Source organism: Mus caroli, unplaced genomic scaffold (genome assembly GCF_978045245.1).
Source record: "Mus caroli unplaced genomic scaffold, Mus_caroli_1 scaffold_13, whole genome shotgun sequence".
Taxonomy (NCBI): Eukaryota; Metazoa; Chordata; class Mammalia; order Rodentia; family Muridae; genus Mus; species Mus caroli.
The window spans coordinates 45,601,840-45,619,921 of NW_028227268.1; the positions used below are offsets into that span (position 1 = coordinate 45,601,840).

The 18,082-nt window shown below is 40.1% G+C and overlaps 1 protein-coding gene across 2 annotated transcripts in view; it reads left to right on the forward strand.

Moving 5' to 3' along the window:
- Positions 1-49: 49 nt before the first annotated feature.
- Nsrp1 (nuclear speckle splicing regulatory protein 1) overlaps positions 50-18,082 on the forward strand; it is a 32,404-nt gene continuing 14,371 nt past the window's right edge. The window contains exons 1-2 of one of the 2 annotated variants that reach the window (XM_021176836.2): positions 50-106; positions 1,755-1,845. In XM_021176836.2, the coding sequence (XP_021032495.1) occupies positions 87-106; positions 1,755-1,845 (111 nt within the window). In that variant the 5' untranslated portion in view covers positions 50-86. Of the gene's footprint in view, positions 107-136; positions 577-1,754; positions 1,846-18,082 lie in introns of those variants that run through there. The other variant, XM_029484041.2, reaches the window with a different exon arrangement.

Consider the following 18,082-nt stretch of genomic DNA (forward strand, 5'->3'; position numbering starts at 1 on the left):
CCCGGAACCGGAAGTGCGCGTATACACGTCGGCGTCAGCGTCCCGTCACGTCCGCGTCGACCACGTCCAGCGGAGACGGGAACAAGATGGCGATCCCGGGCAGGCAGTGAGTGATGGGGAAGTTAGGGTCCGGCTGGGGAGTAAAAAGCCAGGGAGACTGAGTTTTTAGGCCGAGGCGTCTGAGGTCGCCGGAAGTGCAGGGCCACCCCCGCCCCGGTTAGAGGCGGGAGAAGGCGAGGAATTCCGAGCCACTTAGGTTTCCCACCCCCGTCCGGTACATTTTTCCAGGATGCAAGCCCGAAGTTTGAGAAACTTGTGAGGAAATAAAGGAAGTTAGGCTGAGGGGCAGAGAGCGAGACTTTTCTATTTTCCAAAAGCTCGGTCTGAGGCCCCTCAGTCTTGCTTCCTACCCCGCGCTTGAGTTTCTCCCGGTTGGATGCGCTCAGGGGCACCGAGAAGAGAAACTCCTGGTTGCCTTAGAGGGCCTCGTTCTCCCTGGCAGATGCTCAGGCAAGACCAGCCTCCCGCCCTCCCTCCTGGGGTTACGAGTGTGGTGCTGAGAAGCCACAGAAAAGGGTAGGCATATAGGAAACTGGTCTTCGCTGCCGGGAAGACACAGATATGGTTTACCTGCCTGGAAATTTATTCTTGGGCGTGTATACCTTGCAGAGCCACTCACGTCCCGTGGCCTTTGCATTTTAAAGCCAAAACCTCGAGAAATGAAACGTATTAAATCTGGTGATGGCCAAACCCAAGCACTATTGCATGTGCTAGCAAGATTTTGTTGAAAGGACCCTGATATAGCTGTCTCGAGTGAGGCTATGCCAATGCCTGGCAAATACAGAAGTGGATGCTCACAGTCATCTATAGGATGGAACACAAGGCCCCTAATGGAGGAGCTAGAGAAAGTACCCAAGAGCTGAAGGGGTCTGCAACCCTATAGGTGGAACAACAATATGAACTAACCAGTACCCCCAGAGCTGTGTCTCTAGCTGCATATGTAGCAGAAGATGGCCTAGTCGGCCATCAGTGGAAAGAGAGACCCCTAGGTCTTGCAAACTTTATATGCCCCAGTACAGGGTAACACCAGGGCCAAGAAGTAGGAGTGGGTGGGTAGGGGAGCAGGGTGGTGGTGGTGGGGGCATAGGGAACTTTCAGGATAGCATTTGAAATGTAAATAAAGAAAATATCTAATTTAAAAAAAAATCTGGTGATGGTTCTCAGAGGCGCTGAAGCAAAGCAAATGAGCCCAGTGGACGGTGATGGGAACTTGCCTCCATGGTGACTTGCTCGAAGACAAAAGCAATTAAGCCAAATAAGTGAATGGGGGCTTGCCCAAATCTCTTCTTGGATTTCTTAGTCAATTTTTCAAGATCTTAGCAACTGTGTGGGAAAAAAAAAAATCAGAGGACAGTTTAGAACATTTTGGTTTTTAGCAAGTTTGCAAAAACCACTAGCCTGTTTAGGATTCCTGTCACTTCACTATCTAAAACATTGCTGTAGTCTTCATTTTTTCCTTTAGTAAAAATGTTTTGAGTTTGGCCCAGGTAGACAATAATAACAACTATAGAATGACATTAGAATTTTGAGGTTGTTGCAAAGGGGTTAGTCCATTATGTGTTCAGCGGTTGTATGACATGTTTTGATTTGGGAAGTTCATAAGGAAGAAGTAGTGGATGTGTTATGTTCTTTAAATGTTTATATGTTATTTAAAGATAATGGTGCGATTTCTATTTCAAAAAAAAATTATGCAGGTATGGGCTTATTTTGCCAAAGAAAACACCGCCGTTGCACCGAGTTTTAAAAAAACCGTCAGTGTTTGGGAGTGATTCTGATGATGATGAGGTAAGGGCCCTATGTTTAATCCTGTATTTTAAAAACTGCTTGTGAATTTGTCTTCACCTTTGTTTGTCAGCACAGTGGTTTTGGAGAATCTTTACAGACCCTTCAAAAGAAAAAAAACCTTTAAAAAGCACTCAATTGCTATCTTCTGTATGACTAAAGATGACCCCCCCTACTATAAACTTAGTCATTTTTAGATAGTTTGGTACACTCTTTATAGTTGCTTAAATACCAGTGCCCTGGCTGGCTTGGAATTTAATGTGTAGACCAAACTAGCTTTAGACTCATAAGGCTCTGCCTGCTTCTGCATCTGCCCTCTGCGTGCTGGATTAAAGGCCTGTGTTTCTACCTAGCAGTATTACAAGTTCTTGTTACTTAGGGTACGTGGCTAGGCTTTGTAGGATCTAATTCTGTGGTAAACTGAAGGCCATCTGCATAATGTCGCTTTCAACCAGTTTAGAGTTCATCGACAGAGATGCATGCAAACACTGAGGCAGGCTGAAATTTGGAAAGAAAAATAACTGAGGATTTTTCTGTGCCTACTATACTTTATCTTCACAATTACCCTGTGATATATGTATTACTTTCATTTTACTGATGAAGTTGGAATTCAAATAGGTTAGGGAATTTTCCCATTACTAGGCCATGCAGCTCATAAATAAATGGCAAGACCACGGCTTAAACATAGCAGACAGATTAGATGGTTCAGACCATAAGTCACCAGCTGTGCAGCCTGGCAGCCTGAGCTCAGTTTCTGGGTGGAAGGAGAGAACTGACTCTCAGTTTGTCCTCTGACTTCCACTTGTATGTTGTGGCCCCTGTGTGGACACACACACACACACACACACACACACACAAGCAAATAGATCCAATAATAAGATTTGAGCACAGGTCTATCAAATTCTCAAAAAAAATTTTTTTCCCATTCTTCTTTCTTGCTTTATTTTGATAATAGACCTTTAAAATGTTAGTGAAATAGAGAGGGCAAAACTGCTCATTTTGCTGAAGAAATACCCAGGCAGGATTAGGCATTTGGACAGCTTTCAAAGCTGGTTTAGATTTGAGTAAAAAAAGGTGGAGATCATTTCAGATGAGAGAGAACAAAGAACGTAAAGTGGAAGGCATTTTTATGGAGTGATAAGTTTAGAGAAGAGAATGTGTAGAGCAAAGAAATGTGGCAGTGAGGCTGTAACAGGTTGGGCCCAGATTGTGGAATATCTTGCACTGTTTGTATGAAATGTCAACTTTACATACGTAAGTAGTTTTTGAGTACTATGTTTATAGTTTACTTAGTGATGCCATCCCAGTTTTATGTTTATCTTGAGAAGATAACTCTCGAATTTCGAAGCACAAAAGAAGAGAAGAATCAAGAGCTTTAGGCCAACCTGGGCTATAGCTATAATAAGAGCTTGTCTCAAAGAAATGAGTTTGGGGAGGAGGCAAGAGTCAAGGGTCTTCTAAGAAGTCTTACATGGAGATGAAGATCTAAGCTTTGGTTCCCAAGCTAATGGGAAGCAAAGAGAACAAATAGAATCTCAGTAGAAACAGGCAGTCCAGAGATAGATGGGAAAGGAACTAGATGATGTTAAGGGTTTATTTCATATTTATTTATTTTGTACGTGGGCACACGTGTGCCATGATACTGCCACACACGTGGAAGTCAGAGGATAACTCGAGAGAGTCAGTTCTTTCCCTCATCATGCAGGATCCTAGAGTTTGGGTGTTGCAGGCTGTCAGGCATGGCAGTAGCACCTTCACCTGCTGAGGCAGCCCTTCTAAGACTGTTTAGGTAGCTATGCTTAGCACGGGATGTAGGGGAAGAGAATTGACATACAGCATATGGGTTTTTCAATACATTGGAAACGTAGATGCAGTTTTAGAATTATTTATAGAATATTTACTCATTTATTTATTTTGGTTTTTCAAGACAGGGTTTCTCTGTGTAGCCCTGGCTGTCCTGCAACTCATTCTGTAGACCAGGCTGGCCTTGAACTCAGAAATCCGCTTGTCTCTGTCTCCCAAGTGTTGAGATTAAAGGCCTGCACCACCACCCAGCTTTTTCATAGAATTTTTAAAGTTTCCTTTGCAATTTTTATGTATGTATATGTGAGTGGACACACTCTTGCCATGGCTCACATGTGTGCCACTCATGGGACAACTACTGGGGCAGTTGATTCTTCTGCTGTGTCAACCCTAGGGATCAAACTCAGGTATGGTGACAATTACCTTAACCCTCTGGGCCATCTCTTCATGTCGGCCTCTCCTTTAAGATTGATGTGTGTGACCATGTCTTTTTTTTTTTTTTTTTTTTTTTTTTTTGGTTTTTTCGAGACAGGGTTTCTCTGTGTAGCCCTGGCTGTCCTGGAACTCACTCTGTAGACCAGGCTGGCCTCGAACTCAGAAATCCGCCTGCCTCTGCCTCCCGAGTGCTGGGATTAAAGGCGTGCGCCACCACGCCCGGCTGTGTGAGCATTTCTATGCCAGGCGCATGTGTGCAGGTCAGGACAACTATGGAGAGTTGTCTGTCTCCTTGTAGTCTGTGGAGCTGACCTGGACCATTCTCCTGTGTTTGTGTCTTTATCTATCATAAGAGGCCGGATCACAGACATATACCACCGCATCTCACTTTTTTCAGGCTGTGTAGCAAGCACTTTTACCTGGCAAGCACCTCATTGACCTAGTTTCCCCTTTTAAGAAAGTACTGCGATATAGTCTACATGCCATATATGTCTGTTTTAATTTTAAAATTATATTTATTTGGTGTATGTATTTGTGCATGTGTGTGTCTGTATGATTGTATGCGCCATGGTGCTTGGGTGACAATCAGTCAGAGGGTGACTTGTAGGAGAGGGTTCCCACCTCCCGCATGTGGGTCTGGGTCATTAGGTTTGGTAGCCCCAGCCCGTTTCACCCTTTTACATTATATGGTTCATTAGTTTTTAAATAATTGTACAGTCATTACTATCTAATTTTATAGTAGTTTTAGTAGTTTTATCACCCAACAAGAAAATGGTATCCATTGTAGTTGCTCTCCAAACTGTGGCAACCTTTCTGTTTGTGTGGTCTTCTGACATTTCACATAAATGGAGTTTTGCAGTTGGGCAGGGGGTGGGAGAGTGTTTTGTCTGGTTCCTTGAAAATTAGCATAAGTATTCTTAAAGTTATAATGCATCAGTGTTTTGGGGGGGGGGGTTGGGTTTTTTTTTGTTTTTTGTTTTTTGGTTTTTTTTGAGACAGGGTTTCTCTGTGTAACCCTGGCTGTCCTGGAACTTACTTTGTAGACCAGGCTGGCCTCAAACTCAGAAATCTGCTTGCCTCTGCCTCCCAAGTGCTGGGATTAAAGGCGTGCGCCACCACTCCCCGCTTGCATCAGTGTTTTATGCTCCTTTTCATTCCTTTAATTTTTAAAAGATTTATTTATTATTATAAATAAGTACACTATTGCTGTCTTCAGACACTAGAAAAGGGCATCGGATCTCATTATGGGTGGTAATTTGGACCTTTGCAAGAGCAGTCAGTGCTCTTACCCGCTGAGCCATCTTGCCAGCCCCCTTCCTTTAATTTTTAATTTTTTTTTTTTATTCCTTGCTTTTCTGTGGATAGAACTTGGGACCTCACATATGACTACCTTTTCTTTTTTCTAATTAACTTTAATTTGAATGTGTGTATATGTGTGAACGTTGTGACTTAGGCACTTGTGCACACACATGCAGAGGCCGAACAAGAAAGTCAGATGTTTCTTCTGTCATTCTCCTTACTGCCTTGAGACAGTTTTCTCACTGAACTGGAAGCTTGCCATTAGGATTAGGCTTTCCAGCTAGTGAGCGCCCAAGATCCACTTGTCTACATTCCCCAATGCTGGGGTTATGCTCTGTTTTTTTATGGGTCCTAGGGAATCAAACTCAGGTCCTTGTGCTTGTACAGTAAGGGCTCTTACCAACTGAGCCACCCCTTCCCAGCCTTTATTATTGAATACTAATTCATTGTACTGCATTTTATTTAGTCATTAGTTGGTATGAATATGAGTTTCTGGCTATCGTAAGTAATTAGAAACTTCAGTATGTGTATAGATATTTGTATGGGCATGTAATTTTATTTATGTTGGATATATTCCTAGAAATGGTTTTGCTAGCAGATTTTTTTTTCGATATTTATATATTACTAACGTTGGCAGAATTATCAGAGTGGCAGCACTACTTTGCTTTGCTGACAGTGTTAATGTAAAGGTTCCAACACCTCACCATACCGCTGCTGTTTTGAGACAGGGTCTCAGTGTGTAGCTTTAGCTGTCCTGGACCTTGCTATGTAGACCTGACTGGCTTGAGACTCAGAGAGATCCACCTGCTTCGGCCTCCCAAGTGTTGAGATTAAAGGTGTGTGACACCCCACCCAGCTTCCTTTCTTAAGAGCATCGAGTGGCACCTCATTGTGATTTAATTTGCATCTTCCTGATGGCCAGTGATTTGAAGAAATGTCTGTTCATTTCATTTACCTACATTTTAAATACTGGGTTGTCATTTATATGAGTTATAATAGTTCTTTATGTATTCTACTGTAACTTCTACTTAGATATATGATGTGTAAATACATTTTTTTCATTTATGGGTTGTCTTCATTTTCTTGATAATGTGTATTGAAGGATGAAATTTCAATTTTGAGAACAGCATTTTCTCTTGCTAGTGGTGGTTCCACACCTCAGAAAAACACTGCCTAATTGAATGCCACAAAACTTTACACCTATGTTTTCTTCTAAGGGCTCTGTAGTTTTACCTTTTAAGTTTTTAGCCAATTTTGTGTTAATTTTTGTTTGTGGTCTGAAATAGTGATGGAACCTCATTCTTTTGAATATAACTATGTAGTTCTTGCACACTGCACTGTGTGCATTAGATTATCTACACTGTTTCCCATTAGATTATCTAGTGTTTCTGTGGCTTATTTTAATACACAAGTTATTATTTAAAATATTTACCATGGAGCCTATACAAAGCTTGGGTAACTTGTCATTTCTTTTCCCATGAAACAATCATGGCATGCATGCTTTGTAAACAATGCAACATGAGACTATTGGTGTTGTTTGTCTTCTCTGTTGTGAACTGGAGGTGGTGGGAGCGGAACAATGACCACCCTAGAGTCAGACAAGATGTTCATGGACCATTTTGCTTTAGCTTTCTTCCTCCCTTCCTTCCATATGGGGACTGTGGTCATGTAAGTGGAGGAAGACTTGAGAAGCCAAATAGGAAGTGGGATAACCAGAGAGTAGCAGCAAGAAGACCCAAGCAATGAGAAATAGAGGCATGTGATGGGCTTGGGAAACTAGGGACCAGGATTGCCTGGTGGGAAGTAGGATTAGCCAGATTCTAGAAGATTATGAAGCAAGTATGGAGATTGAGTTTTAGGTAGGAAGACATGAAGAAATAGCTGAGTCCTCTTAACCTTAATCTTACATTGGTGGACCTTCCCCACCAGCCAAGGCAAGGGAAATACGGGTTAATTCTTAATGAACAGGATGTAAAGCTGCCCCCTGCATAGTCTACTTGCCTGAAAAGCATTTGTCTGGTTCATTCCAGCTAAGAATGAACATTTCTTAGCTGAGAATGTACATTTCTTAAATAGATTCCTTAAATATTTGTGAAGCCTAAATAATGTCAAAACTTCATTTTTTCATAACCAGTTTAAACAGCTGTAAAATGAGGAGTGCTTTAAAGAATATGCAGAAGCAGACTTTATGGATCCCTCCCTGGAAAAGCATTAGCTACAGCAGGAGAAAAGCTGCTGCAAAGCAAACCTCTTGCTCTTTAGCTTTGTTTTGTTTACTTGACAGCTCATCAGAAACAACTAAAGATCCCAAATTTAAGATCATACTTTATTATCTCCCATGGTCCAGCAGAGGGGGCACTAGCACATGAGTTCTGTTGTGATGAAGGGCCCAAAGCAGTTCTGTGGAGATCAGAGGACAAATGAGCTGTGGGTCCTTGTTTGTCCCTTTATTTGAGGCAAGTTCTTTGTTTTTCATATACATATACCACGCTAGCTGGTTCTCTAGCTCTAAGGAATTCTGTTTCTGCCTCCCACCTTGCCGTGGGAGCACTGGAGTTACAGTGATGCATCCATCTTTAAAGGATTCCAGGATTTGAAATCTGTCCTTAGTACTACAAGCACTTTATCTACTAAGTCATCCTGCAGCCCCATGATTAACTTTGCATAGAAGAATGGTAGTCTAGTACTTGTTATTTACATGGCTTTTTTAAACTATCAGAACTAATTAGGATTATTTACTGGCTTGTTCAGAGGAGAGAAGATAGTAGAGGCAGTGAAAGGTTCTAACCCTAAGTGAGAATGCTCCGTCCAGTCGTCTGAGTGGCTCCTCATCATTACATTGTGTTGATTGCAATCTTCCCGATGTATTCTCTCTCCAACCCTGTCACTACCCCTTCATGCTCATCTTTTGGACTATTTTAGTAGCTTTTTAAATTGTTTCCTTATTGCTTTCTCCTTGGATTCATCTTAAATACCAGTGTCAGTCAGTCTGATCTTCTAAAGCATGGTTCTAATCATAGTACTACTACTTAGTTCTCCAGTCTAGTTATGTTTAATGCTTTGACCTTCAAATGACTGTTAGCATTTTCACCTAACTCTTTCTTCCTGCCAAGCACACTGTCATGGCATTAGTTCTTACAGCTATGTTTCTTTAGAATGTAAGTTTCTGCAAACATCTCTACATCTCCATACTACAGCCACCTTTCAGAATTGAGAGCAAGTGTTACTTCATGAGATGGTATTTGGTTTTTCTCAGTGCACACACCTCCATGTGGGTGGAGGCCAGAATAGGGTGTCTGATGCCCTCTTCTGTCACTATCCATCCATTTCTTTGGAGACAGGGTCTCTGTCTCAAAAACAGAACCTGGGGCTTGGTCTTTCTCATCTGGACTAGAAGTCAGCAAGACCCAGCCATCCGTATACACATCCCTAAGAGCTAGGCTTATGGAGTTGTAGAGATGCCCAGTTTGTTATGTGAATGTTGAGATTTGAGCTCTGGTCCTCATGATTGCAGAGCAGGCTATATTTAACCACTGAGTCATATCTTCAGTCTACTAATACAATTTTATTTACATAAACAGGCGAGCTGGATCTGGCCAATAGCTTTCTGACTCTTCTGGTCGTCATGTTTCTGTGTGTCTCTCTCCCTCCCCTTTTTTCTTTCCCCTCTTCCTGCCCATTCTCTTCTGTTTTTGAGATAGGATCTCATTATCTACCCAAGGGAGACTTTGAATGTGATCCTCCTGTGTCGGCCTCCTGAGTACCACAAGCAGTGTTACCATGCCAAGCCTGTATGGTTATTTTCAGAAGTACCCATGATAACAAAATATGTCATGTGTCATAACAATTCGTGACTAATAGAACAAAGCCATATGTTTTGTAAGCCGAAGACAGAAGAACATGAAACTTCCTGTTAGATGTTTATCCGTGGTGAGTGCTTGTTTATTTTACTGAACTCAGTGAAGCTTGCTTTCACCCTTACCAATTAAAATGCTTATTTCTAAGAAAAAAATGTACGTGTGAAATCTAGTATTACAGCATAATATAGTGTATATAGCTGAAAATTGTTGTTTTAGGACCAAAACAAAACTGAAGTAATGTTAAACTAGAAAGCTAAAGTTCATCATCTTAGAACTGACATATATGCACATGTATATGTATACACACCGTCACTCAGAAGCCGTAGTGTGCCACTGTGTATGCTCAGCATTGTCATCCAGGAGTCAGGCACTGAATAAATACTGATAAGAGAAACACTAAAGCCCAGTGTGAGCTAAGAGAGGCCTAGATGATAAGAACCAATTCTAAAAAAATCTAAGGCAGATTAAAGATGATTGTACTAGAATTAAGAAATGTGGCCAAGAATGGTGGCACGAGCCTATAATTGGCAGCACTTAGAGAAAGTGGAGGTAGAAGGATCAGAAGTTCAAAGCCAGTCCTGGCTACATAGCAAAGTTAGAGGTCAGCCTGGCCTGTATGAAATGTTGTACCTACCAAGAGTAAAGAGGAGCAGAATAGTGAGCTGATAGGAGACTAGGGTGAGGCTTGGTGGTAGAACACTTGCAGAGCTGTGCAATCAGTCAGGCGACAAAAGCTAAATGTCTAAAATTCTTAAATTATCAAACACCTGAATTTCTGATTTCTGATGAAAAACTAATTCATTTTGAAGCCTGTTTGGCTGGTTAATAATAAGACAATGTAAAAATTTTGATCTAGCAGAGTATTATAATGGAGTTGAATCGATGTTGTAACTTTGGCTTTCATCAGTTATAATCAGATAATATCCTATTACTCGGCATGTGTCTTGTGTAGATCAAATAAATGACAGGTTTTTTTTAATGTGAAGAAGTTTGGATTATTTTAATGACAACTAATAATGTTAACTTTTCTCATCTGCTACTAAACCAAGTCTTATGAGACGGAATGTACCTAAGCAGCAGCATACACCGTGAGGTGCTTAAAGCAGTTCTGCAGCTTTGCTAAAAACCATCCCTGTTGTCTGGCAGTGAGAAGAAAGCAAAGCAAAAAAAGAGAAAAGAATGAGATTTAAAAGCCCGGCGTGGTGGCGCACGCCTTTAATCCCAGCACTTGGGAGGCAGAGGCAGGAGGATTTCTGAGTTCAAGGCCAGCCTGGTCTACAGAGTGAGTTCCAGGACAGCCAGGGCTATACAGGGAAACTCTGTCTCAAAAAAACAAAAAACAAAAAAAAAAGAATGAGATTTAAAACAAAACAAAACCAGGCAAAAGACTCCTAGCTGGGAGAAGTAGTTGAGCGTGCAGATACTGAAGGTGGATGGGCAAGGAACTCCTTTCCCCAGGAAGAGTGTGATATTGATCTGAGGCTTTCTAGATAAATAAAATTACTTTGTAAATCTTGTTTGTATTTATGTCCCTTTGGTCAAATTGATTCATGTTGGCATGTTGGGCAAATTTTTAAAAAATTCCTTTTTTCCCTTCTGAAATAAAGTGACAGTAGAGTTTGTATATTTCAACTCAGGATTTATTCTCTCTCCATCTGTCTCATTTCCTTCCTTCCTTCCTTCCTTTCTCTCTCCTTCTTTGTTTCTATCTCTATGGTGTCTGTTTAATGAGACACTTGGCTTATACTTTCATTAGTTCTTTAGAAATCATTTCTTTCCATTTTTTTGGACATAGTCTTGTTCATTGCATGTATCGTACATATGTTTTTGTCTAAAGCTGGAGATTAACGTCTTATAATGTAGCAACACAAAATCTCAGAATTCATCTGCTTTTTAAAATTTACTTATTTTTATTTCATATGCATTGATATTTTCCCTGCATGAATGTCTGTGTGAGGGTGTAGTATCCTTCTGGAACTGGCTGGGTCACATAGAGTTGTGGCAGTGCTCGTGACTTCTCTCTCTCTAGTCCCATGGTTTGTAAAAATGTGTAATTATTGTTAACATTTGTGTGTGTGTTGCTGGTGACTTGGCCCAGAGCCATGCATCACTGAGCTGTGTCTCTTAACTGTTTGTATTGTAACTTTTCTGAACTCATTCTGCAATGCTTATGATCTTTGTATTGCTGCTGAAGTCTGTTATCCTAGATGACAGCCACTGATTTATCCTACTAAAACATTTGGAACTAGTTAAGTGTCCCATGCTTGTGACAGTGGATTAATTCATGTTATATCAGGCCTGTAGTTTACAGTTCTGCTATAGCTTTTACTCTTGTATAGCTTCAAGAGCAGTTCCAAAATGCTTAAAATCCTCTGGGCTCTTGCCTTAAGTTGTGTATGTACATGGCCTTCAAGATCCCTTGGAGCATATAGGAACTTTGTTTTTATTTCCTGACAGGGTCTCATCTTGTATGTTGGCTAACATTGAACTTGTCCTGCTTCAGCCTTCCAAATACTAGAATTACAACTCTGCCTCCATGTTTGACTTTCTTTGGGACTTTCAGAACTGTCCCTTTTAGTGTGCATTTTTGCTTGTTTGTTTTGAGATAAATTCTCAGGTTTTCCATTTATCGCCCAGCCTGGTCTCAAACTTCTGGACTTGAATGATCCTCCAACCCTGTTCTCTTGTCCTCTTGGGGAGCTAGCTGTAGGCCAACATGCCAGGCTATGGTTAGCTTGTTGTTTAATCTAGCTATCATGATAAAATAACATTAACCTTGTGAAAATAACTCATTCTTGCTTTCCCATAATTTCCCCCACTGTTCTTCACTAGTTCTTTTGCTCTTGCTTTCTATTTCTGAGATTGAGTTTTAAACAAGTGTTCTTAGGAACATTTTTTCCTAAGTTTTGATGGTGGAGGAGTGTTTGCCTCTTGGTTTTACCAATTGTAAAACCTAGAATAAAAATTGTATTGGGCATTAGATTAATTTTTTTTCTTTTTTCCAGTATTTGTTATTGCTGTGGATTATACTGATAGATTTTCCCTAAAGTGAGACCACTCTTTTTATTGCTAACATATACCCCACTTGGTCTTGGTATATATGTGCAACTGTTTTTAAATTGTAAAATGGAACATAAAATACGTCTTTTATTAAATTAAAAAATTATTGTGTTTTATGTGCATATATGTATATGCACTGTTTGCATGCCCAATTCCCTGATGAAGAGGCCAGAAGAGGGCAACATCCCCTGGAATTATTATTGAGAGTTTTAAGCTACCATGGGGTCCTGTAACTTCCAAAGGGGTTGTGACCCATAGGCTAAAAATCACTGCCCTAGCCGGGCGTGGTGGCCCACCCCTTTAATCCCAGCACTTGAGGGGCAGAGGCAGACAGATTTCTGAGTTCTAGGCCAGCCTGGTGTCTACAAAGTGAGTTCCAGGACAGCCAGGGTTACACAGAGAAACCCTGTTTCAAAAAACAAAACAAACAAAAAAGGAATCACGCCCTAGGGTGTGTTTAGGCCCAGCATTTGGTAAACTTCTTACTTTAGAGGTTTGAACTTGCACGTGAAGACTGTTGTTTTGTTTTACTTGAAATGTTTCTTACCTCCACCCTGTTCAGTCCTTCTCAAATTCATATGAGACATATTTTAGGCGAACATTCTACTATTGAGTTAGCCACTTGTACTAGGGTGGACTAAACAAAATTCCAGTCCCTCCTGTGTCCCCAAGACAATCACTTAATCAGTTTGTGCTCCTGTATAATTTCCAGCCAAGGGCAGAAATGACATATTTGCCTTTCCCAAAAAAAGATGTATGTAAAAGCTCACATCTACCTTGCTGCTTTCAATGTGAAGCCGATTAATCTTGTCTTCTGCTATTTGTGTTTCTTGCTTCAAAATGCCGGCCAAAGGGTGGTGCACTCCCACCTTTTCTTGCACACAGCCTCTGTGGGTAGTTTGATTCCTGCCTTCTGTCTTTGTGCTTTGGGAATAGAGGGTAACTGTTACTACTATCAAGCATGATGTAGGTTTCCTGTCTCATTTCAAGGGAGTAGGAGGAAAATGAGGCTGCAGTATGTAGTAATTTGTGGTTTGTAGCAGAGTTTGAACTTTGTTTCCTAGCTTTGGTATCTTAGATGATTCTGTCATTTCTTTGTCTCACTTTCCATGGCACTGCACAACTATAATTCCAGCACTGCAGAGTCCAAGGCAGGGGAGCCTGAGTTAGAGGCCAGCCTAGGGTATATCTCAAAACCTTGTCTCCAAAACAAAACCAGAAAGCCTCACCCTGTGATACCATCTAATTAAAGTTTATTTTAAAGATAAAAATAGTTTATCTTAAGTGCCTAGTTGTGGTTGAAGTGCAGTAAGTTGTTACTACACAGTAAGACCTTCTCTGTTACAGTCGTTACCAGCAATGGCACCTAATGACTGTATGTTTCCTGGGCTGGCTCCATCCCACTTGGCATTTGATGGCAATATTTAGTTGCCTGGCTTTTTTTGTGGGCTTTTTAATGTAAGTTAACTTCCAATTTGGGCTGTAGCTGTTAGCTCCGAGGCATTATATTAGGAAATTCACCAATAAGGCACCGATATTAGTAGTTATTTTTTGGAATTATCACTGGTTTATTGGACTTATATACAAGCTCATTGCATCTTTCTTGCTTATCCTATTTTACCAACAATGTATAGTTAGAAGCCAATAAAAATTTTACCTCCAAATTGCAGTTAAATAACAAAATTAGTTTGTTTTATTTGTCCAGAACTATATACATCTTCATATAGCATACTGACAGGCTTTGATTATTTCAGCTTTACCATAGAAATCATTTAAAAAAGCTTTTCCTTTCTTTTTATGACATGCCTCAGTGTTTATTGTCTGACAAAAAGTAATAATCCCACATCTCACTCTTCGACTTATCGAGAGCTCAAAATAAAATAGATCAGATCACTTTCTGAAACAAAATTACTTTATTAGTTTAGTAATAATTTGAGGTTACTTTAAAGATAAGAAGCAGCATTTGGGAGGAGATTCATTTCCTGCCTCCCAGCCTTATCTGCAAGAACTACATCTTTAGTGTCAAGAGACTGTGTGTTTATAACAGAACTCTAATAAAGTCTGTCCTGGGCATACTGCACACCTGACTTGGTCATTGCCATTATCTAAGGGGTTCAAACTATTGCTTGTCTTTAAAAAGAGAAATACACTGCCAAGTATATTTCATTAAAATTGGCCTTGCATAGGAAGGATAATAAGACCTTTGGCTCTTCTGAGTGTGCTAGCTGTTGCCAGCATGGTTTATAGTGTTGCTTTTGAAAATAAGTTTGTGTTTCTAACTGAAAAAACATACAGAATTTTTTTTATTGATAAGTTAAAGTTGAAAGAGATACCATTTTCTCTCTCTCTCTCTCCATATATATATAACCATTATATATATATATTTATATATGTTTTCATTAAACTTGTTTTTTAACACTAATTTTGATTGCTGTAACATGAGGTACAGAAAATATGATCTCAGGATTTTTTTTCCTTTTTTTGTCGTCTTACACTATGTGTCATAAAACTATACTGTTTTCATTATGAGAAACTGAGAATTGACTTTTTACATGCGCTTTATGCTGCTCACACTTTTTGCTGTGGCTTTTTATCTCAGAGAAATTATCACACAAAGCAGGTAAGATGGAATTTCAGGCCTGTATCCTTCATTAGCACATGCCTATGTAGAAATGACTGGTTTCTTCAACAAGCACAAGAACTATTACACGCAGCAGACGTCTGTTCTGAGTTGTTACTAACAACCGTCATTTCCAGGCACACTGAAGTCTTCAGTCTGCACTTGTCCTGAGTTATCTCTTTGTTCCCTACCTCTTATCCTCTCTTGCATTCCTTTTTAATGATACTTGATAGATAATACATTATTTTTACATAGATAGTTCTTAAATTGTATTTTATTTATTATATTAGAGATTGAACCCAGGACCTCACGCATGTTAGGCAAATCTTCCACTTGGCCATATCCCAAACACCCTTGGGGTGTGTGAGAGAGTTTTTGAGTTATAGATCTCATTATTTTCAGTTAAAACTATCTAACTTCAACATACACAACTGTTTTACCCATCTGAGAGTCAAAACTTAAATTACTTTGAGTTTCCTGCTGCTACAGTGATGATTAATTTTTTTAAAAAATGTACATGTTCATGTCTAACATGTATAGAGTTTCTTTGGGGGTATATATCCAGGTATAGGAACTTCTAATGTTTTCTCATTAAATATGAATTTTATTTTGTCTTCTGATATATAACCTTTATCAGATTAAAGATTTTTTTTTAATTTAAAGTTTACTATTTTCTATACGTGTATGAATGAATGTTCTGCTTGCATGTATGTCTGTGCATCATGTGCATACAGTGAAGCCTAAAAAGGTGTTAGATCCCCTGGGACTGCAGTTAGAGACCATTTTAAACCACCACGTGGATGCTGGGAGTAGAATCCAGGTCCTCTGGGAGAGCAGCCAGTGCTCTTAACTCCTTAGTCACCTCTCTGGCAAGCTTATTTTTACTTTCTGTATATATATGTGTGTGTGTGTGTGTGTTTGTATGTATCTGTTATGTGCCTGGTATCTGTGGATGTCAGATCCTTAGAGAATTGGAGTTAAAGATGGTTGTGAGCCATGTGGACACTAAGAACTAAACCCAGGTTTTACGGGAGAGCTGCAAGTGCCCTTAGTTGATGAGCCATTTCTCCACCACTTTCATTAATTTATTTTTGATTTATTTTGTTTAATGTTTGTGAATACATGCAATGCCATGAATAGGGAGGTCAGAGAAAAACTTAGGAGTCAGTTCTCTCCTACCTTGTAGGTCCCAGGGATCAAACTCAGACTGCCAAGCTTGGTGGCAAGTGCCTTAGCCCTTTGAGTTATCTCCCTATCACCACACATCTTTATCAATCAAATAGATACCAAATGCTTTTATGAAACGCACTGAAGTAAGAGTGGTGCTATTTTTCTTCTGTACATGTGATCTTATTACATATCCAAATATTAAACCACTCATATTTCTGCTCGATGTCCTTTTTGAGTAAGACATATTTTTAAATTTTTTATTTTTAATTATCTGTGGCCATGTGGGGACATATGCACATGGCAGAGGTGCTTTCTCCCCTGGAGCTGGAGTTGCAGGTGGTATTGGGTTGCCGAATGTAGGTTCTAGGGACTGAGCATGAGTCCTCTTAGGATGCTGAGCCATCTCTCTTGCCCCCAAATGGATTATGCTTAATACATGAATAGGCTTATTTCATATACATATATGCACACGTACATACACATAAGGCTTATAGTCTCCAAATATACCTGTGGGTTTTAATTTATGGTGGTCACTGATGACATGAAGTTGATACTATTAACTGATTAATATTAATTCTATTACTTGAGGGGTGGGGCATACCACTCCATTTGAGCCACATGTAGAAGCATTAGGGCTAGGTTGGATTTGTTTTGTTTTGTTTGAGACATTTACGTCATTGGTCCTCAACCTTCTAATGCTTTGACCCTTTAATACAGTTCCTCATGTTGTGGGGACCCCAATCATAAAATTATTTTCATTGCTACTTTATAAATGTAATTTTGCTACTGTTATAAATTATAATATAAATATCTGCTGTGTGATTATTGAGAACTACTACTTTTGGTGGTACAATGTGACCTTGAAGCCAGTGATTTCCCCTCCTATATCTGGCTGGAACACCAGTTTTGATCTAGAGATAGAAAGAGGGAGGAAAAAGTGTGGTCCAGAATCTCTCTTTTTTGTTTGTTTGAGACAGGGTTTACTATGTAGCTTTTGCTGTTCTGAAACTTGCTCTGTAGACCAGGCTGGCCTTGAAGTCACAGAGTCAATCACCTGCCTCTGCCTTCCACTGCTGAGATTAAAGGTGTGTGCAACCACTGCCACACAGACAATGGTCCCGAGTCTTTATTGTGTTTTACGTGAGAATTACAAGGCTGGGTGGTGGAAATAGTCTACAAATTGCAAATTTGAGCCGTGTGGGCTCTGGCCGTTATGGCCTATCTGGTCATAGCCAGTTACTGCTTCTTGGAATATAAGAGCCTGCTGGAGGAGGTGGTTTAGAGTTTAGGATCTGATTTGGTAGGTGACATGAAAGGTGTGCTCCTGGCAATCCTTTACTTAAGAATTAGCTAGTCCTCAGAGGAGCATTCTCCCTAGAACATCAGATATATAGAGAAGTAAGAACATATAATTGGTGTATTGGTTCTGGGATGAAACGGTGGCAAATAGGTAAATACAGACTATAAGAAAATGCAGAAGTTATCTGTTCTTATTCCTGTTTTTAGAAGAATAAATTTAGTCTTGCAAAAAGCTAGGTGTTCCCATGCCCCTTGCTTTCTATTATTTATAACTGTGTGTGTGTGTGTGTGTGTGTGTGTGTGTGTGTGTGTGTGTGTGTAAAATAGGTCTGGGCTGGAAAGAGGCTTGGTGGTTCAGAGCACTGGTTATTCTTCACAGGACTAGGGTTCAGATCCCAGCATCAACATGGTGGCTCACAACTGTCTATAATTTTATTTCCAGGAGATCAGGGCACCAGACACACACTTGGTAGACAGACAAACATTTATTCAGATAAATACCTATACACATAAAATAAAAATTAAACGTAAGAAAAGTAGAGAGGTCTGGGGACATGGCTCAGTCAGGTGTGTGAGCCTGAGGATACAAGTTCAGATGCCCAGGACTCTTGTCGACGATGCACGCCTATAGTCGGAGCTGGGGCATGAATACGAGCAGAATTCTGGAGCTTACCAGTCAGTGAATGAAACCCAT